The following is a 26078-nucleotide window of genomic DNA, read 5'->3' as shown; positions in this document are numbered from 1 at the left end:
ACTTGATTTGAGTTTATCTCACACTATTATGAGAAACAACTTCAGTCTAGTATTCCAAGACAGACACTGGACAAGGAATCAGGAGATCTGAGTTTTCATCCCCATCTATACCACTTACAAGCTATAACACTTTGGACAAATCACTTAATCTCTCTAGACTTCAGTTTCCACATCTGGAAAATTAAGAAACAACTCGATGATCATCTCTATGGACTTTTCCAACACTAATATTCAATGATTCTTTAAATAAATTATCTTTCATGTGCTTCCTGGGTTTAGCATTCCATTCTTCACTTTTATTCCTCCCAAACAATCACCAGCTAAAGAAAATGCTACTCTTTTTCAAGGTTATAAATGAATATCTGTGCATTCTTCTAAATTAAGCATACTATTTTGTATTTTTAGTCTTTCTAAGCTATTTTCTATGTCTCAGGTCCTCCATCCATTTCATGGGATTAAAAGATTTAAAGTTGAAAAAGCCCTTAAGGATCATCTATCTCAAGGATGTGTTGGTAAATGTTTTAACTATGTGTCCTTCAAAAACACAAGAAACACTTTTAAACTTAAAATATGTTATTAACGTTTTCTCCATCAATTACTTAAATATAGACAAAGCAATATATCAAGCCTTATTGTGTGGTGTTTCCCAATTTCCAAGGCATGATGCTCATCCCAAAAATTTAACAACTAGCTCTTGCAAACAGTTATAAACTATGTTCAGTGTGCCACTGTCTACCCTTCCTCATTTTATAGATGTCTAAACAGAAGCTCAAAATAGGGCTAGTAAACTAATGAGCAGAATAGGATGTCAAACTTGAGTCTTCTAACTTCAAAATGAGTGCCCTTTCTTCTGCCTACCCAGGCTACTCTTCTGTTCTACCACTTAAAGAATTCTCTAATTATCAGTCAAATTATTAGGATGCAGCAGCTGAGTGGGAAAGGAAATGTTATTGATGGAGCAAAAATAAACATCTTAGTTATTTATAGCTCTTTCAGGGTGTGGGTATATGTGAAAGAGAGAGAGAGACCGACAGTCAGAGACAGAGAGAGAATTTGACCAGCAGTTCAAAAAGGAAGAATTACAAACCGTTTACCTTGGGCACGGAGTTTAGCCAGCTCTTCACTGAGTGAATCCTGGGACTCTTCCAACTGTCTCCTCTTTTGCTCCATATTTTGCATGTAATCGGTCAGAGACTTGATTTTTGCTTCATGCTTAAAAAAGAATAGTGAATGAATAAGATACCATTGTTATTTTAGAACTATTTACAAGGGAAAATTCAATCAAGTCTGTAAGTGGTTTGTTTTTTGTTTTTCTTTTAAACCACAGTATTTGGGGGACATGCTAAATCTTCTATTATCCCAGCTCCTTCCAAATGTCTGGGAGATTTTGCTTCCTGAACCCTCAACTTCTGCTCTGAATAAGACATTACAAAGAAGGTCCTCCTGACATACTGACGGGCCAAATTTTTACTGGCCTCTCTGTTTGGGGGATATCTCATAAACACATACCCTTTATGGTAATTGTAGAGTACCGCTTTGGAGAAAGGAACCTTGGCATTGGGAATTTTGATACCATCTGCCCAATGCTGTCGTGCTACAAGTTACAATACTCCTAATTGGAGAAAACATTTCTCCAATTAGTAACAACTAATAAACAGCAACAAAATAACAGAGTAACAACTGCAACACAATAGTCAGGAGATGTCTAACACCAAATATTCTTCAGTGTTTTAGTATCAGGACATTGAAAATATGATTCAGAACAATGGTTTCCCCCTCCATTCCACTGTATTCTCTAAAGAATGAGTATTTTCATATTCAACTAATTTCACCATTATAGATGAGTGGTATGAATTAGTCAGAAACACATACCAAACTAATAAGAAAACAAACCAAAATGTTGAGCTTAAATATCAATGGTAACACAGAGAGTGGTATTTTCTTTTTTTTTCTATGAGAGAAAAAAATGATAGCATTATTTGATGGCAGAGAAGTTAAGATGGATGTTTGGTAATTACCCTATAAAGAGCAATTCTGTTTTCCCTATGTTAAACTACACATGTAGGATTAAAGAATGAATATTCACCAAAAAGATGGTTTCAAAAAAAACTTACAGATTTTCTTCTAACATATAAATCATTTCAGAATCCTAGATTGTGTTACATTTCTCCATTTATCAAAAAATAATTTGTGTTATTCCCTGACAAAGGAAATCTAGATGATTCAGAAAATTCAAGTCATAAAAAAAGAAAAATAATTCGCTTCAAGTTTAAACTTGTGCTATTATTTCTCACAGAAAATTTCTACTGCCCAAAGTTACTCTAGGAAATTCTTGCATAAAACAAGAATGTGAACAAATATGTTATCTATATCTGATCACCCTAACCCACCTGACAAAGAATGTGAAGTCATTTCAAGAGGGCAGAGAAAGAGTGAGATACCTGTGAGATTAGCAGCTGGCAGGCTGCAAGCTCCCGCTCGCTGGCATTCATCTTCCGGTTGGAATCAATTTGTGCACTTTCCAGCTGTTTACTTCGGTTCACTAGAGATTTCACCTCAGACTTCATTTTACTGATGTACAACCGGGCCATGGTAAACTCCTCTTCAATCACTCCATTCACATCTGCTAACTAAGCAAATGGGACAAGACCAATACTTATTTTTGGCCCAGTGAGTAGAAATCAAAGCTTCAGATGGACCTTTCCTCTCCAAAGAATTGTTAAAAATAGTTTCCATCCCAGCTTTTGGGACAAAAAAAACACTATTCGATAAAAACTGCTGGGAAAATTGGAAGACAGTGTGAGAGAGATTAGGAATTGATCAACACCTCACACCCTACACCAAGATAAATTCAAAATGGGTGAATGAATTAAACATAAAGAAGGAAACCATAAGTAAATTGGGTAAACACAGAATAGTATACATATCAGACCTTTGGGAAGGGAAAGACTTTAAAACCAAGCAAGACATAGAAAGAGTCACAAAATAATTTTGACTACATCAAATTAAAAAGCTTTTGTACAAATAAAACCAATGTAACTAAAATCAGAAGGGAAAAAACAAATTGGGAAAAAATCTTCATAGAAACCTCTGACAAAGGAATAATTACTCAAATTTACAAAGAGCTAAATCAATTTACAAAAAATCAAGCCATTCTCCAATTGATAAATGGGCAAGGGACATGGATAGGCAGTTTTCAGATAAAGAAATCAAAACTATTAATAAGCACATGAAGAAGTGTTCTATATCTCTTATAATCAGAGAGATGCAAATCAAAACAACTCTGAGGTATCACCTCACACCTAGCAGATTGGCTAACATGACAGCAGAGGAAAGCAGTGAAGGCTGGAGGGGATGTGGCAAAGTAGGGGCATTAATTCATTGCTGGTGGAGTTGTGAACTGATCCAACCATTCTGGAGGGCAATTTGGAACTATGCCCAAAGGGCAATAAAATAAAGTCTACCCTTTGATCCAGCCATAGCACTGCTGGGTTTGTACCCCAAAGAGATAATAAGGAAAAAGAGTTGTACAAGAATATTCATAGCTGCAGCTTTTTGTGGTGGCCAAAAATTGGAAAACGAGGGGATGCCCTTCAATTGGGGAATGGCTGAACAAATTGTGGTATATGTTGGTGATGGAATACTATTGTGCTTAAAAGGAATAATAAAGTGGAGGAATTCCATGGAGACTGCAACGACCTCTAGGAAGTGATGCAGAGTGAAAGGAGCAGAACCAGGAAAACATTGTACACAGAGACTAATATAATACACTGTGGTATAATCAAACATAATGGATTTCTCCATTAGTGGCGATATAATGTCCCTGAACAATCTGCAGGGATCTAGGAGAAAAACACTATCCATAAGCAGAGGACAAACTGTGGGAGTAGAAACACCGAGGAAAAGCAACTGCCTGACAACAGCGGTTGAGGGGACATGACAGAGGAGAGACTCTAAATGAACACTCTAATGCAAATACTAACAACATGGCAATGGGTTCGAATCAAGAACACATGTGATACCCAGTGGAATCACGCGTCGGCTATGGGGGGTGGGAGGGGAAGAAAAGAAAATGATCTTTGTCTTTAATGAATAATGCTTGGAAATGATCAAATGAAATATTATTTTAAAAAATAGTTTCTAATATTCTAAACCCTAAGGAAGAATTTTGATTGAGACATTCTCCAAATTGACCGTCTGCACAGAACTCAAACATTCCATGGAGACGATCACTGGAGCATTAGGCCAGGGGAGGGAAAGAACTTTGTAATTAGGAAAGGACTTTTATAAACTAAATACAAAAGTCTCATTTAGCCACTATAACACTGAATTCAAAAATACAAAAAAAAAAAGTCCACAGAGACAGCATAGGGTTATTATTGTCAAGGAGAATTAGGGAGGTGGTGAGAAGAAATCATAAAGTCCTGAAATCACTGGACCAAATTTGTTCTTCAGGTATTGACTTTCCTTGACATTTCTTAGCACTCCCTAGTCACATTTGTTGACCATTTCCCCAAAGCCAAAGCCTCATGTGCTAATAATAATGACACCCATTTATAAAGTCTACTCTTCACAATAAACCAGTGAGTTAGGTGGCAGAGGTGCTATTGTCCCAATTTGACAGATGAAAAAAATTAAGGTTTTGAGAGATAATTGATTCATCACTGTGTATGTTTTCTGGGGGACCAACTGACCTACTACTAACTAAAAATCTACAGTTAAAAATTTTGAGTATAACTTTGCTTTGGTGATGTAGGAAAATGGTTTATTATTTTTTTTTACATGTGATGTATTTCCACCATAAAGGGGGTTATGGGAGGAACCTTGTGTCCATCTAAAAAGAAGTCTATATGCGCTGATAATAATCAAACATAAAATCATCCAAATGAAAAAGTCCTCTAGAGACCATCCAAGTTTTAGAAACCTTTTATATAAGTATCACAGAATCACAGAGGATAAAGAAAGGTAATAAGGGAACAAGCTTTTATTAAGCACAAACCATCTGCCAGCCACTATGCTAAGTGCTTTACAAATTTATCTCATTTTATCTTCATTAACAACCCTGGGAGTTGTGCTATTATAAACCTCATTTTACAGATAAGGAAAGTGAGGCAGAAAGAGTGACTTGCCCAGTGGGATTAAAAGGCTAGGAAGTGTCTACAAGCAGAGTTGAACTTTAGTTATCCTGATTTCAGGTCCAAAGCTCTACCCACTGTGCTCTTTTGCTACCTCTAGTGAAGCATAGTAAAACTTCTCTTAATTAGGATTCTTAATTAACTAGAGTCTAGTTACTAGACTTTCGTGGTACTATTCTTTGAAGAAAAAGAGGTAACACAAAAAAACCTATTTTAGTTTAAAACACACACATAGATCTTATAGGGAGAAATTATGGTCAGTACACATTAAAGTCATTCTATATCTACAGACATTGATAATTGACATTCACAACGTAACACAGTGAAAGACTGATGGATTTGGATTAGGAGAACTTGGGTTATAATCTTGACTCTCTCTGACTCTGTCTCTGTCTGTCTGTCTGTCTGTCTGTGTGTGTGTGTTACGGCAACAGATTTCTCCTCTAGTTCTAAATATAGAATCCTGTGATCTCAAAGCATAACAAAATCTTGAGTCAATGCATTTAGTTTACTGTGCTGTTTAAGTCAGTCTTAGCCTTAAAAGTCTATAATCTTCCAAGTAAATTTGGCCTCAAAATATCATATAAGAGGGGCAGTTAGGTGGCTCAGTGGATTGAGAGCCAGGCCTAGAGATGGGGGTTTTGAGTTCAAATCTGGCCTCGGACACTTCCTAGCTATGTGATCCTAGCCAAGTCACTTAACCCCCATTACCTAGTCCTTGCTGCTCTTCTGCCTTGGAACCAATATACAGTATTGATTCTAAGGATTAAAAAAAAAGAAATACTATATAAACAGATTATTTTTACTAGGGTTTTTGTTAAGTTACTTCTTTTTCCTAAAAGAATATTTAAAAAGTTGAATGGAATAATACATGTTGAATAAATTTTCTAAAAGTATGAAGTCAAACAAAAAAGACTTTTCTTCTTTGTGTGCAATTAAGAAGAAAATCCAATGGACAGAAAGACCCTTTCCTTGTGTATCCTAGTTTTTAGATGTTTTACTGTTTTGTTATTTTTCTTGATTGCTAATGTAATAAATATATTATTATACACTTTACCCCCCCCCCTTAACTTCTAGGTGGGATTGTTTTCCTAGATACTTCAGAACTTTCTTCTCGTTGTTGTTTGTCCTTCATTTTTGAAGAGGACCAATGACATCATGGCATCATGTTTTGACTTACATGTAAATTGGATTAAAGTAAGGCAGAGTTGACAGTCTTCAGAGTCACTCTTTCTTCTAGAGTCATCAAAGTTGGGAGTCATGACCAAAGTCAGGACAATTGGCAATGGCTCAGGATTTAATGGATGACCTTGGTATGTTCAATGTCTAATCAAGCTCTACGAGCTCCACAGTGCCTGCTTCAGCTGTCTTCATGGCCATTGGAACAAATTGTTCTCATCTGTGCATTTGGCCCAAGGAAGTCTTCACGCTTTGTGTAGCTATCACCCTAATTCACTCACAGATTTAAGCCCTGTGGGTTACTCTAAAACTAGTTTGGCCCATCTGCAGAGATTGTTAGTGGGGTGTGGCAGCTGCACCTGCTAGAGCTTTTTGGAGAAATGGGCAAAAGATGGAGTCAGGAACCTCTTCAATTTTATAAAACCTTAAGTCTAAGTCTCTGCAATCTCCTAAAGTCAAGCTGTAGTATTTAATATTAAAACCAAAAATTCCCACATATGTTTTAATTCAGTTACAACCTCATATTTCAGCCCTGTGACTTGGATTCTTATTGAACAAGAGAAGTTAAAGCAAGACACACAAAATAAAAATCCATAATCCCCCATGTAAACTTGGCCTCAAAGAACTACATAAACAGATTATGTAACTCATATACAAATACTAGTTAAATGTGTATAATTTTTTTAGCCACCAGAGGGTATCACAGCATTTCAGCAAACAGGCATTTATGGTATGGTTATACTGATAGATGAATTCAGGTTAAGATTGGTTATATGGGCTAGACCCTTGTTTGGCAATGCCTCAGAACGCCTTTTGATAATTTTGAAAAAGATGTGTGACCTTCATCGTGACTACTACCATGACTCATTCTTTATCGGTATGTTTCTAAGTGATTATTTAGGGCTGAAGATATGAAGTCAGATGAGCTCGGAAGACTTAGCACCAAATATGAAGTAAATGAATCATCGGGAAGGAGCCAAAGTCTCACTTTCAGAACTGAGCATATGTTCAGTTGCATGCCTTCTCTGTGCACGTTCACTATATAGGATTCTGTTTTCAAAGCACAGAGCTTTGGATCATAACTTTTTTTCTCTCACTCCCAGTATAACAGAGCACTTCACCAAGCCTCTCTACTTGTGACTTGTGTAGAAAACATTCCTCAGTGTCCATTCTCATTATTGCTGTTTAGCTATTTCAGTAATGTCCAATTGTGATCCCAACTGGGATTTTCTTGGCAAAGGTACCACAAAGTGGTTTGCCATTTCCTTCTCCAGTTGATTTTACAGCTAGGCAATTGAGACAAACAGGGTGAAGTGACTTGCCCAGGGTCACACAGCTAGTAAGGGACTCAGGCTGGATTGGAGCTCAGGCAGATGAGTTTTTCTGAGCCAAGTCCAGTGCTCTATCCACTATGCTACCTAACTGTCCATCCTTTCTCAACCATCCTTTTAAATGTAATAACAGCTAATAAGAATACTCACATTTATACAACACTTCAATAATGCTCTCTTCTCATCGCAACCCTTTGAGGCAAGCAGTAAAAGTGTTATTATTGACATGTGATTTGTCTATAGTCAAAAAGGTTATAAGTGACAGAGCTGGAATATTAACTTGGGTAAGACTAGTGCTCTTTCCTCTTCACCCTACTGCTTGTCTTAGGTAATGGACCAGAATGATCTACGATCTCCTGGCTTGTGGCATCTGGCCAACAAAAAGACATGGGTAGAGAACATAAACTGATTATCATCTACATCTTTTCCAAATTCATTGGCAAATGGGGAAAGGATTGGGAGGAATGATAGCTTCCAACTTGACCATCTTGCTAACACCGTGAAAATTGGAATGACAAAATCCCCACCCCCAATAACCTTTTCCTTCTGCCACTCCAAAGGCAGAGAATTATAAATGACTAAGAAGTGCAAAGACATGAACTATTGCCTTTTCTAACCCAGAATGAAGTAATGGGGTAAGATAGTTCATGATTCAAAGCCTAAAAAAATTAAGGTATGGTTAAAAAGTAGAGAATAGAACAAAAAACCTAAAATGAGTTTTGCTTATTTTGCTTATTCTCTATATATTCTTATGATTGGCTTTTCTTGGAAATAGTTTCCTTTTTGTATTGGTGGATGAGAAACAATTTTTCAAGGTGGGTTCCACTGACTCTAGAGAAAAATCAATCTTTTCTCCTTTTTAGATTATAGATTAAGTCGATCTCCTCTTTGGACTAACGGAGATTCCAACTCACATCTTTTTTGTTTTGTTTTGTTTTTGTTTGGTAGGCAACTGTTCCTCATAACTATGTACTTGTCACCAGAAACCTTGGCAACGACTAGCATATCAGAAATATGAGTCACAGAGAAAAGTCCCCAACCCATCATCTTTTGGCTTCAAAAGAAGCTACATACTGTACTACTACAACTCTATCAATTCAGTTCAATCATTTTTCAGTCATGTCTGAGTCTACATGACCCCAAATGGGGAAAGGGAATCAGATTGGAAGCAGATAAGGCAAAATTACTGAAGTGGTTTGCCATTTCCTTCTCTGGCTCATTTTACTGATGAGGAAATTGAAGCAAAAGGGGTTAAATGACTTACCCAGGGTCACATGGCTAGAAAGTGTCTGTGGTCAGATTTGAACTCAGAAAGAGGAGTCTTCCTGACTCCAGGCCCAGCATTCTATCTGCTGTGCCACCCAACTGCCCCTATCAAATGTCCCTAGGCAAAAAAGAAAAGCATATAAATGCAGCATGTGAATCTGAAGACATGCTCAACTTTCTATAGGAATACTACCACTTTGAAAAAAGAATCATAGTCCTACATCAAGACATAGTCATTACGGATTAAAATGATTAACACTTACCAATGGAATTAACTAGGGCTAGAATTCTAGAATCCACTGTGAATCCTACTGAATGAATTCTCATGGCACATGAGAGAATGATTATGTATCCCTAGACTGTGTTGGTATGCAGGGGATGATTCAGACATAAGGAAGTCATAGTTTCTTACCTCAGAGAGTTTATAATATCTCAAAAGGAAAAGAGTAGTACACACATGATTATAGTATTAGGTAAGAGGTGGTAAATGCAATAAAAGGGGTACAAACAAAGCGCCATGGCAGTTTAGAGGGAAAGACAGTGTCTATCTGATTGCAGTTGGAGAAAGATCAGGAAATACTTAATAGAGAAGATGGCATTTGAATTGGATCCTAATAATAGGCAGGACATCAACAGGCAGAAACAGAGGAAATTGGGATGGGAGGAGGGGAATATTCCAGGCAAAGCTCAGACAATATAAGTAAAGGTATAGAAGAAGGAAAATGTGTTTTCAGGGATTGATTTGGTAGGAACTTTAGAGTACAAGGCAAGGTTAATTATCTCAGGGAAGGGAGAGGGAGACAATTTGAACCTTCCAATTTCAGGAAATATATATTGAAAATTGTTATTACATGTGTAATTGGGAAAATAAAATATTAAAAATAAAGACAAAAGTAATAAAGGCAGAAAAATGATGTTGAAGCTATACTGAGAAGGGCTTTGAATATCAGGATATAGACCCTAGACTTTATCAGAAGGGCAATGGAGAGCCAGTGAAAGTTTTTGAAGAGAGGAGTGAAATGACCAGATCTGTGTATCAGAAAGAATTATATGACAAAACTATAGGACAGACAGCTTCTTTTAGGAACATCAATTTCAAAGCTATTATAGTTGTAGACCAGAAAAGAAGTAACGAAAGCCTTGAAGTAGGGAAGTAGCAATGAGGATGGAAGGAAAGTGATAGACACGGGAGAATATTGAAGGGTAAAATCAAAACGATTTGGCAACTAACTTGACAACTAATTGGAGTGGGGGAGGGAGCAACATCCAAGCAGCATCCAGTCGAGTATTTTAAAATTATTTCAATCATGTTTCAAATTCCCTAAGGCAGTGTTTTAATGCTCTAACACCCAGGCACTCCTTGATTTCATTTGCATTTTACATCAGCTTTATTTTGCAGCTTAACATAATGCCCTTTTTCACTGTCAGCAGAAGGAGCCAACATTCCATAAATCAACTCTGCCTTGAATTTAAAAGGGCCTTGGCAATCAGCTAAATGTTGGTGTTTTGTTTGTCTGAGACCAACAAGCTCTTCCAAAAATTAAATCAAACTTTAAATAACCAAACTTGTATGAAATGGAATTAACTCCATGATACCTGAACACTCTGCAATGAAGTTTCAGAATCATTAACAAGCATTTATTAAATGTTTACTTGTAAATACACCATAGAAGAATAACAAGAGTTGAAGAGACATTATGTGTTGCGACATTTCCTCTCTTAGAAAACTCAGTCTAAAAATGCTCAAATTAAATTTTTTCTACACTATTCTGAAAGTTCATCATGAAGAGAATCCCTTAGATTTTATTTCCTATAATAATAGCTCAAATTTATACAGTATTTTGTAGACATAATATCATTTGAGCCTCAAATGACCTTATGTAGTAACCAACACAAGTATTATGATTCCCACTTAACAGTTTGAGAAAAAAAGAGGTTCCTCAAGGTATTATTGTTGTTCCATCGTTTTCAATTGTATGAGGCTTTTTGATCCCATTTGGGGCTTTCTTAACAGAGATTCTGGAGTGGTTTACCATTTCCTTCTCTAGCTCATTTTACAAATGAGGAAACTGAGGCAAACAGGTTTAAATGACTTGCCCAGGGTCACATAGCTTAAATATCTGGGGCTCAATTTGAACATAGGTCATTCTGATGCCAGGCCCAGGACTTTATCCATCATGCTCCCTAGCTTCCTCGCTTGTAGTTGCCAGCAAGGTGATTCTAATTCACCAGTTCTGGTAACAAGTTTTTCAGGAGAAAAGTGAGTATTTCTGCCTTTCCATTATTCATTCCATGACCATTATCCACTTTTATAATTAGAAATTATCTGGACTATTGTTAGCTCAGATGGTTACCACATAGTGTTACTGAAGTCAATAAAAATATTGATGAAATCCTTATGTAAGCCAATTAGCCAAACTATATTTTCTCACTATAAACTCATCTTAACTCAGACAATTTGCATTAACAAATGCAGGCATTTCATGAAGGTCCTTTGTTTAAACTATTTCTTAGCTTATAGTTGTCTTCTTCTCCCTCTCTTCCCCACTATTTCCTTCTCTTTTCCTTTCCCCTTCATTCTGTCCCCCTCTCTCTTCCTTCCATTCTCTATAATTGGTCTTTTGGTCATTTCTCTGCATGGGTATCAGTCATGAACTAAGAACAAACTTCTTTCCTGTCTTACCAATCTAAAATCATGGCTGCACTATTTGACAAAAACTGCTGGGAGAATTGGAAAACAGTATAGGAGAAATTATGTTGAGATCACCCTATACCAAGATAAATTCAAAATGGGTAAATGACTTGAATATAAAAGGGAAATTATAAACAAACTAGGTGAGCATAGAATAGTATACCTGGTATATCTATGGGAAAGGAAGAAATTTAAGACAAAGCAAGAGAGAAATAACATTACAAGATATAAAATGAATAATTTTGATTATGTTAAATTAAAAAGTTTCTATACAAACAAAACCAATGCAACAAAAATTAGAAAGGAAGCAACAAATTGGGGGGGGGATTTTTAAACAAAAACCTCTGACAAAGGTCTAATTTCTCAAATTTATAAGGAACTAAGTCAATTATGCAAAAAAAGGAAGTCATTTCTCAATTGACAAATGGCCAAGGGACATGAATATAGGCAGTTTTCAGATAAAAAAACAAAACTATCAATAAACACATGAAAAATTGTTCTAAATCCCTCATAATTAGAGAAATGCACATCAAAACAATGTTTAGGTACCACTTCACATCTAGAAGATTGGCCAATATGACAGTAAAAGAAAATAGTAAATGTTGGAGGGATTGTGGCAAAATTGGAACACTGATGCATTACTGGTGGAATTGTGAATTAAATCAAACATTCTGGAAGGCAATTTGGAATTATGTGCAAAGAGATTTAAAAGAATTCATACACCTTAATCCAGCAATACCACTTCTGTATTTGTATCCCAAAGAGATAATAAAGAAAAATATCTGCACAAAAATATTTATAGCTGCACTCTTTATGGTGGCCAAAAAAATTGGAAAATGAGGGGGTGTCCCTCAATTGATGAATGGCTGAACAGATTGTGGTATCTAATGGTGATGGAATGCTATCGTACTGTAAGGAGTGATCGACTAGAATATTTCTATATGAACTAGAAAAACCTCTAAGAACTGAAGCAGAGTGAAATGAGTAGAACACCAACAGAACATTGTACACAGAAAGTGAAACATTGTCGAACGATCCAATGTAATGGACTTTACTACTAGTGGCCATACAATAATCCAGGACATTCCTAAGGGACTTATGAGAAAGAATGCTACCCACATTGAGAGAAAGAACTATGGAAATAGAAACACAAAAGAAAAACTAATGGCATCACTTATGACTTATTTATATGTGTATATAATTTGGGGTTTTGGCAATAAATTTAAATTTATACTATAAATAAATTAAATTTATGTCATAAATTTATACTATAGTTAGAAAAAATTTTAAGTAAAAAGTACCAAAGATTAAAAAATCTTTGTCATTAATAATAAAAATATAAATGAAAAGTCTGACATTTCACTTTACTAATAAGATGGACAAAGATCATAAAAATAAAAATGATAGCTATCAGGACAAAAAATAAAAAATAAAATAAAATAAAGGCTAACTTTGAGTTTAGAAAAAAAGAACTAAAGTTAATGTCACTATTATTTTATAGTCCTCCTTTTCAGTTTTATTTTTGTAAAGATAATCAACACATAAATGATGATGTTAATTGGACTTTGTCAGGTAAAGGATAGCAAGAAAAAAAATTAAATAAAGATACACAACAGAGCAATGGGACAAATTTCAGTCACATTTTTGAAGGAAAAAAAAATCCCTATTTAAATGTTTCTTTTTCATTTCATTTAGGTTTTCCCCCCAACTCACTATTCATTCTCCTTCACTACTGGCAAATATCTTTGGAAAGTATGAAAATTTGCCTTAATCAAATTGAGATAAGAATTTGGTCACAGTTCTTAGATTGTGAGCTCCTTGAGGAGAGGGATTATCTTTTGTCTCTTTCTGTATTTCCAGTACAGAGTACAGTGACTGACACATAAAAAGCACTTATTAAATGTTCCTTGACTGACTTGATGCCAGAATTTAACAAATTCCATCTTCTTCTCCTAATATATTCCTAACTTCAAAGTATTAACTCTGATAGAATATAAATTCCTTAAGGGCAAGCTCTATTGCTTTTTTGTCTTTGTATCCTTAACACTCAGCACAGTTCGTGGCATAAGGAAGGGATTTTATAAGTATCTATTAATTGACTGGTTATTTGCTTAACCAGGTAAGGATCTTCAAAATCACTGAATTAAAACCTTAGAACAGAAGGGGATTTTAGCAACCATTTAATCCACAATATTTCAATTCATGAATAAAGATCTTGAGGCCCAAACAGCGATTGAGTTATTTTCCCAGTGTCATATATATGATAAGTCACAGAACTAGGATTCAAGCCAAGCTCCTGTAACTCCAAATCTAACATTTTTTCCCCATTTAACAGTCTCGCCATCTCATTTCACCAAGAAAACAAATGAAGTCAAAGAGGTCAAGTGATTGGACAAGATCACACAGATAGTAAAGTGACAGAATTGAGATCAGAAACAAGCAAACTGACTAAAAATGGGAGTCCTTTTCCCTGCATCATTGTAAGAATGGACACCAAAATAAAGGATAAGATGGCTTACTTACTGTCTTCACATCGTTGGTACCAATGATTCCACCAATCTCCCCCAAATCCTTCAGCAGCAAATTCAGGATCTCTGTGGCTCGTTTTTTCTGGTGGTTACTCAGCTCCTGCAACTGATTCAGCTCTCTCTGTGTAGCTGTCAATGTGGTCTACAAAGAATTCAACAATATTATTTTTGTTAAAATATACCACTTTGGGGTATCAATAAAGTATGTAACTTTAAGGAAGATTATAAAGCACTATCCAGAAGAGAGTTCTTTAATTATTAGTGATGGTATAAAAAATTTCAGAAATACTGTCTTTTAAAACCAATTATTAGCTTCACTTATGCATTCCAAACCAAAAGCCTGGGCATTTTTCAGTTTACTCTGATCAATTCACACAGAGGATAATTTGGGGTGATAAAGGGAAAAAAGAGGAGAAAAAAGAAATGAGAAAGAAAAGAAAATAGAAGGAAAAAAAGGAAGCAAAGACAGAAGATGAGAGGAAAGAGAAGGAAAGAAGCTATATTTAGAGTCTTTAGATCCAGAACATTCAATTGCTAAATTTTATCTATCTATCTATCTATCTATCTATCTATCTAAGCACATAGATATAGATTTTTATGTTTTCAATTTCAATCCACACTCTACTTTCTAAGAGTCCAATCATATCCCTAACCTTTCTCTTCTGGGGGACATCTATTCAATAGGTAGCCTCCCTGATTCTTCTCTCACTTAAGAGACTTATAGGTCTTATAGACCTAATAGGTCTTTTAACAATATTGCTATTTCATTTAAAAAAAAACATTTTGCTCATGTGATACACCCACAGAAACATTAATCAGGAAAAAATTCATTTAGAAATAATTCTCTAACTTTTTTTCTATTCTTCACAGAAAACTAAATTGAATGGAGACCATCTTTGTAACAATACAAAACCAAAGAAGGGAGAGATCCTTTATGCGTTTAAAAAAAAAATCTTAATTTTCCTGCCAAAGCATTAAACAAACCAGTTTCTCAACCATCCCTGAAATATACCATCAGAAAGAACTAGTGAGAGCAGAGATTTTCCCAATTTTTATATTTGTATACCAGAAGCTAGCACTGTACTTGGTATATTAAAAAAGTGCTTTAAGATGCTTGTTGGGGAAAAAGTAATAATAAAATAAAATGCTTGTGGATTGACAAACTCAGGTAACAACAAAATAGCTACCTTTGGCTTCTTGGTATTTTTCTAATTAACTGAACCTATAAAGGAAGCACTTCCCTCTGTACCAAAGACACATAAATTAATACAAAGTAATTTACATAATTCTTCCAAATATATCTCTTACAATATAACACATTTTACTGATTAGACTATGAAAATTACTTGAGAACTAGCTAGTAGCACTTAGCATATGAGTGATAAAGGGTGACAAGACTGTGCTAGAAAAAATCATTCATTGATATGGAGTAGAAAATCATTCTCAATGACTTCTCACTAGTTAAAAAATCTGACACGTCTTCTTATAAAAGGGACTATTAAATGTCTTTCCACTATTTCTATTGCTTCTTGGATTTTCAATTTAATAATTGTAGGTTGCAAATATAAAGAAGGTTTTCCAAAATTTATCTCGCCTATCTTGAGAAATTATTGGAAAAGTCTTTGCCAGCCCAGCTGAGTTTATATGAAGTCAATGATATCTCTTGCATCCCCTATGGTGAACAGATTAAGTTTCCCAGCACCATCTGCTAACACCCTGTGCCAATCAAGTTTGGATGACTTCCATAAAGCAGACTGGACAAATTCTCATGATGCCAGGCCATTATGCAGAGGTTCCCAGGGAAGCAGTCCACTGCTGAACCTTGTTTTCCTTTTCTCTTCTACAAACACATTTGCCAAATGGAAAAGGGCAAATGGAAAAGGGCAAAAAGTAGCAAATCACTCCTCAGATAGACAGATAAAATGCCTTACTGGTGCATAGAAGATAGTCAAAACTCATCACAAATTCAGGTACATGGAACTGACACCACCTTTTTCAAGATATGGGGTGGTCAAAAAACAAAAAGGTCAGACAGGTGCTGGTCAAGGAGCCAATTTAAACAAGCAAATGATAAGCCAAATCAAACTAAGCAGAATCCTAGAATAATCAAAATAAACGTGGATGCAGGATGCGAGGAGCAGTAGGTTTGAGGAAGTAGAGGCACATTAGAAGGTGAAAAACAAACTACAAGTCCTCAACTGTTGTTAGTGTTTTAAAGCTTTATGTCTGAGATTTCTGTGGGAGACCAACTGCTGTAGTTGTCTGGGTAAAGGTCACCTCTATGGGGTTATTTTCCTCCTTAAGAGGAATTAAGAAAAGGAATCAAATCTTTCTGTATTCAACCATATCTATGTCTCCATTTGCATTACTACATGCCATTAGTATGAGGGAGGGAATATAGTGGGAAACACCCCCATTCTGACATTACTCCATTACTTCTACCTTAAAATGGAGAGTTTCCCACAAACAATGCTGAGACATAGGACTCTAGAATAGGCAATTCAAAGAAATGGACCAGCAAGCCAAGGAACATCTAACTAAATTTGGGAGCAGACTTAAATGCCTACCAGAAAAAAAAAAACAAAACAGACATCTTCTGGTCTTTTGGTCATCTGAGACTCTCATCGATCCCCTAAACATTAAGATCTTATATACAAATGCAGAACCCGCAAAGTAGATAGTAATCCAGAGAAAACCCCTCTGCCCCCATACAAAATGTCCCAACCATTTTCTGGGCAAGTTCATCGGTCAACTGCTCGTTGGCTCGGGTCTTGTCCTCCACTTCCTGAGACTTCTGGTCATAATTGACAGCTAGCTCCTCCAGAGCCTGAAGAACCTCTTTCACCTCATCCTTGGCAGCCTCATTCTCTATCTGGAGACGAGTTAGCTCCTCCTGGATCTTCTCATAGTCTCTTCTTGTGGAAGCTAAAAGCTTTAGAAAATAAAAATGTTTAAGTTTGGGGGGAAGTAAGAAACAGCTACAAAACAGAACAAGACTAATGTTACTATAAAACAAGAGCAGGGAACTGAAATAATTCTCTTTGGAACCAAGGAAATAAATGTATTTGTATGTTTGTGATTAGTAGCCTCAGGTGATACACACTTTTATAAGTGCTCACAAAATGCTTGGTACTGAAGGCCAAAAATACATAAATACAATAAATAGGAGTGAGTGAATCAATATCAAACTTTTGTAAAGCAGACTATTCCAGGTATCCCCATTTTGCTGATGGAATAATTGAGCCAAACTCCATTGGAGCAGGGACTGTATCATATAAATGTTGAATAAGTGAAGTTAGAAATGTTTCTTAAAAATGAATTGGGATGGGGGAGAGGAAAAGAAAATGATCTTTGTCTTTAATGAATAATGCTTGGAAATAATCAAATAAAATATTATTTAAAAATGAATTGGGGCATTATGTGGTAATCATTAAATTATTAAATCACAAAAAAGTAAAAATAAGGATTAGATTGGATTGCTAAAGTGGTAACAATGTCAAGTTCTACCCAAAGTTGGTTGAAAGAGACAAAGATAAAGACAATCAGAGATGTTGACAGACTATAGCTTAAGATAGAGACCTTACTAAATGCTAAAGAAGATGTGATTTGATTCTTTTCTCTTAAAGTTAGAGCACAGAATAACCTGGAGATGTAATTGCACATCAAAAAGCATTTTACTTTGTGGTTAACTATTCCATGTGTGAAACAAACAGTAGGCAAATAGTATTTGGAGTTCTGTCACAGTACCCAAAATTTATTTGTTTTAGTGTGGCTCCCCAGAGTGAATTAGCCAGTAAAAGGTCTACCAATCTGTGAAAGGTAATTGGGTTATCCACTAGAGAAAGTTTATCACAGGTACTTGTTATACCAAGCGAACCCTTTCATAATAGAGAACCTAAGGAAGGGAGAGGCAAGAGAAAGGCAGAGTGATACAAGAGATGCTAGCAGCTGACTTCAAATATATTTCACTCTTGGGAAAGAAATTAATTATAATATAGTTAATCCAATAGTACTCCTTATCAAACAATACCAGCCAGTAAAGTGAGTGGGCAATTGGTAAAATTAATACTTAGAAATTCTGATGGAAAAGGCAGTGGAATTGAAATTAGGAGTAACAAAAGAATCACATAAACTTTTTGTTTGATGAGAATGGAAGACTGGGGAGGAGAACACAATCAAAATCACACATGGTCGGTGCAGCTTATATTAAGAAATATTGTTGTTGATCAGCTGTTTCAGTCATGTCCAATTCTTTGTGCCTTTCACTTCTTGGCAAAGATACTGAAGTGGTTTGCCATTGTCTTCTCCAGCTCATTTTGCAGATGAAGAAATTGAGGCAAACAAGTGAAGTGAATTTCCCAAGGTCACACAACTAGTAAGTGTCTGAGGTCAGATCTGAAGTTGGGATGATAAGTCTTCCTGACTCCAGAACTAGCACTCTTAAGTATCATTTAAGTATCTATGTTAGGAAATATATTCAGGTGCTCTAAGAACAGACAAAGCAGGAAGAGGTTCTTCAGAACAGGATAGAACAATAATGCTCCTTCTTTTGACCTGTATGACTCTCCTTAGACTCCTGTTTTTTCAAGCATTTGGGAAATAAACATTATAAAAATATGTCTTAGGAGTATGATCCATTAAAACAGCAAAAATTATCAAATGAATTCTTTTAAGACTTTAAAATTTTAAGTGAGTATTTTATTTATATGCTGGGTTTATTTCTCTTTCTATTTTAATCCAGTCATTACTCCAAAGGCAATTCCTGACTACCCCAAACCTGGATATCCAGCTAATATTCATATTTCCTTCTGTCGTATTTACAACAACTTCATAATTAGTATGCCCCTCCACCAAAGCAAATGTGGGTGCTGGGAATCTTTTCATTTTGGTGAAAAATGTTGACTGGGGGAAAAAGATTGAAACAACATGCTGAAATTATTTGAGGGCATTATCTTGAATTTAAATTACTCAGATCTACTCTTCTCATACTAGCATGTAAATAAAGAATATCCTCCATAGAGCAAAACTATAATTCCTAGCTGTACAAAATCATAGTTTAAAATGGTAAATGGATAGGTTAAGGGAGGTGAGGACATGCCACATCTCTACCTTTTGAAGAGGTCAAAATCAATCCTTTTACTTTTTAGAGATCCCAAAGCATCCCAACATGACACCTTACCTCTCCTTTACTCTCTTCTCTGGATTAATGTCAGAGAGTGACCATGATTATGATTAGTGCCCATATCTGAAGGTAGTGCTCAAATAGTACTCAAAATGAACATGAAAGAGTAATAGAAATAATATCAGCTGGCAACAAAAAGAAAGCAATTCTAGCCTTGAGTACTAAAATTCTCTTATATAGTCTACTTTTCTGACTTTAAGGACTGACTGCATCTACCCAGAAAACACTCTCAATAAAGGGAGGGGGGGAAGAATCCCCTACAGTGCTAAGAATGTCACAGGATGAGTCATACTTCATTTTGTAAATTCCATTCATGCAGGCATATTTATATTGTCCTAAGATAAAAGAAACTCAATCATAAAGTTCCATGGGAGTCAAGCAAAGGTGCTTTTAAGTCTCTTGGAAAAGTTACAATTTATAGAATCAAAATGAAAATTCCAATAACTTTTGAGTTTTTTGTTTGTCTCTTTACCTCATCCTGATCCAACATCTGTTGCTTTAATTTTTCGGCCAGCTGGCTCTGTTGATTAATTTCATCATCCTGAAATAAAACAACACAATAATTTTTTTAATCTAGTAGTATTAATTTTGATACCCAATTATCCAGAAGAGTCACCAAGACATCAGCCATAAGCTTGATAATAGATTAAAGAGAAGAGTATATCTCTCCTACCTCCAACTATTATTTTGGAAGATAATTGGTTGTCTTCATTCACTTTTCACAGTGGATAAAACATTTGAATATTCTCTTGATGTATAATATACTACAGAGCCTCAATCCCCCTCACCTGGAAATTACAAAAATACTAAGAACTGAAAGGGACCTTAAGAACCTTTAAGTGGCAAATTTTACTATGGGAAAAAAATAAATCTTTTAACCATCCACCCTATATTTTGCAGAGATCCCATATCCTGACCATCAATGATAGGAAATGCTACTGTATATTACTTATAGTGGTTCTACTAGGATTTCTACTAAAAACCCTTTATTGTAAAATCATTTGGAAAGATTGACTATTTTGGAAGCTTTCTTAAAGTACCTTTCTTTATTTGGGGAGTAGGGGGAGTCAGTTATGGAAAAGGGACTTTTGAGTTAAAGACCAATTAATTTAGAAAATACTCAACTCGGCAAAGCTCTGCAAACAGAAGCCTTGACTGACCCAACATGAATAATGTACAGACATCATTTGCATTTTGGCAGAGAAATGAGAAATAGCAGGAGTTTTATAGTTAAGGGAAAGGATTTATCTTTGGCAATGAAAGATTCCAGTAGAGAAGTGAATTCCATTTATAAGTTAAAGGAGAAAAAAATTCAGTAAGAGCAGAAAGCAGACAGAATTTAATGCTTGGCTGAGGGGGTGGGGAAAAGGCTGAGGGGGAGGCTATTGATTCCATGCTAAGGATTCTTCTCCCTGGACAAATTCATCACTTTCATTCTCATTTTCAGCCACTAGATGCTGCTGCTGTCAAAGCCTGGATGCTGACTCTTCAAGCCCTTTGTAAGCTGGGGTGTAAATTTGTTCTCTAGGCTTTCACCTGGTAAGCTAACCACCCCCAGATGTGGGCGGGAGCTGCCAAGCAGTAGGAGGTTAACTCTGCATGTTCTGCTATCATTTTCATCATTTCGAATAAAATTGGGAAGCACAGGTTTCAAAGTATTACACAACACAACCCTTATTCAAATTTATCCTCTAGGAAATGGCAAGAGTTGAGAACCTCAAAATAACGCCCATGGGCCTAACTGGACACTAATTTAGTATCACTTTACAGCAGATCATGATCAGGAATTGGACAACAGCAACACGAAGTGTTGTTCGAAGAAGGGAGAGGACAAAGCAGAAGGGGCTTGTTGCTCTCCTGAGGGGTTCCTCTAAGAGCTTTAACCTTCAAGGTTGCCATCTAACATGCAATGGCTGTTGATGTAGAAATAATATTTCAACATCAGTGTTTCTATGCCTTTCATTCCCTTTCCACAGAATTATTTCAAATCTCTCTTCACAGTTGGAAGGTTGCCTTTGAAATAATTATTTCTCTCTAGACCTTTTATCTTTAAATACATCACCAACCATGCAGAGGAGTTCCACTGCCCCACTCCTACTCCAAATTAGGTATCTGGCATCTGAAAGTGTCTCAAAAGTAAGCATCGAAAATGGTGCTTTTGTTATAAGAATCTGGCACTGTTGGTGCCTTGTTTTCTAAATTTAGAATGCAGGCAACTAGAAAAAAGGATGTTTTTCTTAATGTTCTCTGGCACTCTGCAGGTGTGGCATAAACATCCAACTCGAGTCAGAGATAATGATGCGGCAATCACCAGCTCTTCTCCTGGGATCTAGAAGTGACCATGATGAGTAACAGGTGAAAAGACAGAAGCAGTGAAAGCAGCTCTCTTTATCTTACACTGGACAAGGGAGAATCAAAAAATCAGAACCTAGGATAAGACAAGTAATTTTGGATATTTTGGTGATTTATGAAAAATTAAGGATGAATTCCAAAAACCAGAAGTGCCTAGCTCCACACCATAACCCAGAAAAATCTCTTTCAAATTTAACATGGAATGAGAACACTTCTTTCACACAAGTCCTATTCTTATGCTTCCTCCTGGCTTCCTCAAAGCCTCTCCTAAAAGCACATACGATTTGGAAGAATCTAGAGTCCTGAAAATCTATAAATATGGGCCTGGTAATAAACTGCTCATTAAGGACCAATCCAGCTATGGTCAGAGAGGTTTATCAGCAGAATGTTATTGGTCTGATCATTTCTTTTGGCCACCCCACCCCATGGAATTCTGTCTACTATGGCTAGAATCAGAAGGAAGTACCCATATCAATGAAATCCCAAATATTTAAAAGTATTATTTCCTTAAGGAAAGGAAGACTTTTACACACATGATGATAACAGTTCCCTCAGCTCTCTATATAAATAAATGGTTTCTGTACAAAAATCCTGTATGGGCAATAAAAGCAATACTATATCTAATAGCTGAAAGCACAATTAATGAAGCTCTCATGGGAATGAAAGTGCATTACAGATGAATTCATAAGGGCCAAGTTATCCCCAATTTAATAGCTAGAGTTATAAATATAAACCCAGAAAATAACAAACACAAAAAGATCCCTTAAAACAATAGACCATAGACAAAAAAAAGATATTGGACACTGAGCATTTACTCCAAACAGAGGACGTAGAAGATTAATGGCAGTGTTCATATTACAAAGCTGCTCAACATGAGTCTCAGGAGTCCCCAGAGCAATTTAAGGGAGAACTTCAGTAGAATTAAATTGCACCAAAAATATCAGCAACCTTGATAAAAGTGAATTGCAAGGATTCAGGATATACCAAGGACAAAACATCAACATCCATTTAATATCTACTACTTCTGGGATTCCTATTCCTTCCCTTCACAGTTTGTGGAGAGGCATCATTTTTTTCAAAGTCTCTTCTACTCTTTCTCCAACCTACATTGAAACATGTCTTTTTGAGTATCAACTGAGTGAGGCATAAAATTTAGGTATCCCAAATCAGCATGTTCAAATATTCACAATATAATATGCATTAAAACAAGTTTTCCCTAGTACCAAACACGTTGGACTCATCAGGTTTTCAGACAGCATACCCAAAATGAAATGGCCAAATAGCTGTTGGTTTGGGGGATAGAGACGAGAAGTGGGGTGGTCTTCTCCCTGCAGAATTCAAGAATATTTTGCTCTTGGAAAGTATTACTCTTTACCTCAAAATTAGGTCTAGTGGAAGTGTGCATTGGCTTCTGTCCCCAATTCATCTTGCTCTAACTCCATGAAAACAATCAGTAAGTATCACACTTGTCAGGCCAAGCAATCCAATTAAATTTCATTTCAGTAGAAATCTACTGGTCTCATTTTTGTACCTCCTAGAGTTACAGATCGGGGGTGAAAGAGGAAAGGCAAGAAGTACAGATGTTCACCAACTCCCAAGAATTCTACTGGGAACCCCCTTTCAGATCTGGAGGAAGGAATCACATAAGCCAGGTCTGAATGTTTCACTATTCAAGGTTGCTTTTTAAACTGGACCACTCCAGATAACCTTTCTTTGGTATATCAGAGAAACATCTAAGATATGTTTACATGCTGATAGTCTTGGATCCTTGCTAGGCAAGAAATCTTAAGTATCAAACCTTATCATCCAATTGTCTGTACAAGCAGGTTATCTCCTCATCATACTTCTGTTTTTCCTCTGTTGAGATGCTAGAGACAACAGGTGTCATGTTATCTATGATGGGTGTATTGTCACAGGGCTCCAGATTCTTCTGGTCCTTACCACTGATCTGTTCATCTTCAGGTACAGCTTCCCCTGTTTAAAAAAAAAAAAATCCGAAACCACAACACAAAGGAATACAGAGAGTTAAAGGAAGCTCAATACTCAATGGGAAAAGGTGGCTTTGAAAATTATCATTTAGGGTAGAGGATGAAGTGATGAAGAAAAATAAACACTTATTCCCCAAAATGAGCAAATCCAGGGCCAAACAAGATCTACAGTTATCAGAAGACTACCGAATGTGAATTTCCTGATTTTCAGTATTTTGCAGTCTAGAACAAAGCTTCATTTATTCCAGATGCCAAATGCTCAATAGCCTTTCATCACTTGATGCTCAAAAATGGCCCATTTGGACTTTCTTCCCTACCCTCCCTTAAAAAATATAGCTCTTTTGGCAGTAAAATAGAGCCCAGCCATGGCTCTTGCTTCTACACTGTCTGACAGTCACAGTGAGGTAAAAAGACAACCAATAAACAAATGACCACATATAAATTATGGAATATTATTATGTCATAAGTAATGATGAAATGATAGCTCCAGAGAAACATGGCAAGATTTTCATGTACTGATGCAGAGTGAAATGAGAATCAAAGAATAATTTCTACAAAGACAGTATAATGAAAAGCAGCTTTGAAAGACTTTTACACTCTGAACAACACAATAAGTACGATTCCAAACGATTTATGATGAAATATGCTACCCACTTCTGGTCAAAGAAATGGTGGACTTAAGATGCCAAATAAAACAGGTTTTCAGACACAACCAATGTGGACATTGTTTTTGCTAACTATGAATATTTGTTACAGGGACTTTGCTTTCTCCCTTTTCCCCATGGGAAAGAGGAAGGGGAAAAAGTAATGAGGATCCAGTAACAACCCCCCCCCCAAAAGGAAAAGGAAAAGAAAGAAGGAAGAAGATTATTGAGGCATTTTCTCCTTTTCTAATGCAGAGAAGGCCAGAAAGCACAAATAAGTAGAATAGCTTCAAAAACTACAGGTTGAATTTTACACACACAGAAACATAAATATATATACATATATATAATGTAATATATACACACAAATATACATATATTTATATTAAATCAAGCTATACATAAAAAACAACTTGAGGTATAGTCCTCCTTTCCTCTATCATTTTTCAGTTCAATATATATATATGATTTTATTTTATACTTAAGTTTACAACAAAAATACATTTAAAAAGAAAATAGTCAGCTAATTATATACTCAAAATATTGCACAGAATGCTTTGCTACTGCTTCCCAGAATGCTAAAAAATAATGTGTTGCTTATATGGAGGAAGAGAGAAAATGGTAACTGCTTAGGTTTTTCCAAAAAGGTAGATATAAGTTGAAGGACATAAGTAGAATTCTCCAGTTGTCCAGTGGCTAACAGTGGTCACACATGTAAAGAACACATATACAATAAAACTAATTAAATCATTTTATCTAGATAGGTCTTTGAAAAATGTTTTCCTAGAGATCTGAAAAAAAATCTCACATATACACGTGCATACATGTGTATAGGTCTGATCTTTCCATTCTTCTGTTTACCATTAAACTTCTTTCATTCTCATTTTGATAAAATACATAAACCTTCATAATTTGCTCATATCTTAGTCCATAAACAACAATTTATGTAGAACCCCAGATGCACAGTTCTTTTCCAAGAAGCATTTCACAGAGAAAACTGAGTGATTTCCCAAGTCCAAGATCTCATTAATAATATTAATGATATTTATAATTATATTAATAATATTATGCTTTGAGGAAGACATTAAAATTTTGCACACATTCACTTCAATATAAACACTGTGATGAGTTGACTTTGATATTTGATATTTCTCTCTCTTACTTGCTAAACTGCAAGATAGTACAATCATAATCATTGCTAAGTTGCCTAGGGCACTTTCCAGGGTTCACATTTTCTTTTTCAGTTCATTTTAATTAGTTACTTTTTAATAAGTTTAATTTTTATTTTTATTTCAATTTTTAACCCCAAACTGGAATGAACTATAATAATTTGCTTATAGTAATGTACCAAAAGCACCTAGTGAGCCATGTGGAATTATAATATATAGAGATGTATAAATTTACTAAAATTATTGACCTCCAATATAACCAGAAGAGTCAAACTAAACTTGGTCTAAATCATTTAGGTCAAATACATAATGTAAAGCAACCACTAGCAATCCCAGCTCAAAGATTCGATCCTGCCTATTACATTAGCCAATATTCATTAGGCTCACAGCATCATAAATTTGAAGCTGGAAGAGTCATGGAGGAGTTCAACCCTCTAATTTTACAGATGAGGAAACAAAGGCACAAAGAGGTGAAGTCGTTTCCTCATACTTAATATCTGAGGGGTGTCTGAAGCCAAGTCTTCCTAACTCTAAGTCCAAGACACTTTCCATTACATCAAAGGATCCAACTTCATGTAAACTCCATTCTCGGTGCTGGCAAGGATACAGGGA

The 26078-nt window shown here is 35.8% G+C and overlaps 1 protein-coding gene across 5 annotated transcripts in view; it reads right to left on the bottom strand.

The window, feature by feature from the left end:
- Window positions 1–26078, bottom strand: part of KIF5C (kinesin family member 5C) — a 287301-nt gene that overhangs the window by 48836 nt on the left and 212387 nt on the right. For all 5 annotated transcript variants that reach the window (XM_056793825.1, XM_056793826.1, XM_001365109.4 and 2 more), the window contains 6 exons: window positions 23464–23639; window positions 19786–19854; window positions 16857–17063; window positions 14127–14273; window positions 2442–2630; window positions 1095–1212 (listed from right to left, as the gene is read on the bottom strand). In XM_056793825.1, the coding sequence (XP_056649803.1) occupies window positions 1095–1212; window positions 2442–2630; window positions 14127–14273; window positions 16857–17063; window positions 19786–19854; window positions 23464–23639 (906 nt within the window). The remainder of the gene's footprint in view (window positions 1–1094; window positions 1213–2441; window positions 2631–14126; window positions 14274–16856; window positions 17064–19785; window positions 19855–23463; window positions 23640–26078) is intronic.

Source organism: Monodelphis domestica, chromosome 4, assembly GCF_027887165.1.
Source record: "Monodelphis domestica isolate mMonDom1 chromosome 4, mMonDom1.pri, whole genome shotgun sequence".
In the NCBI taxonomy this organism is placed as follows: Eukaryota; Metazoa; Chordata; class Mammalia; order Didelphimorphia; family Didelphidae; genus Monodelphis; species Monodelphis domestica.
This window is presented reverse-complemented; position numbering and strand designations above follow the sequence as displayed.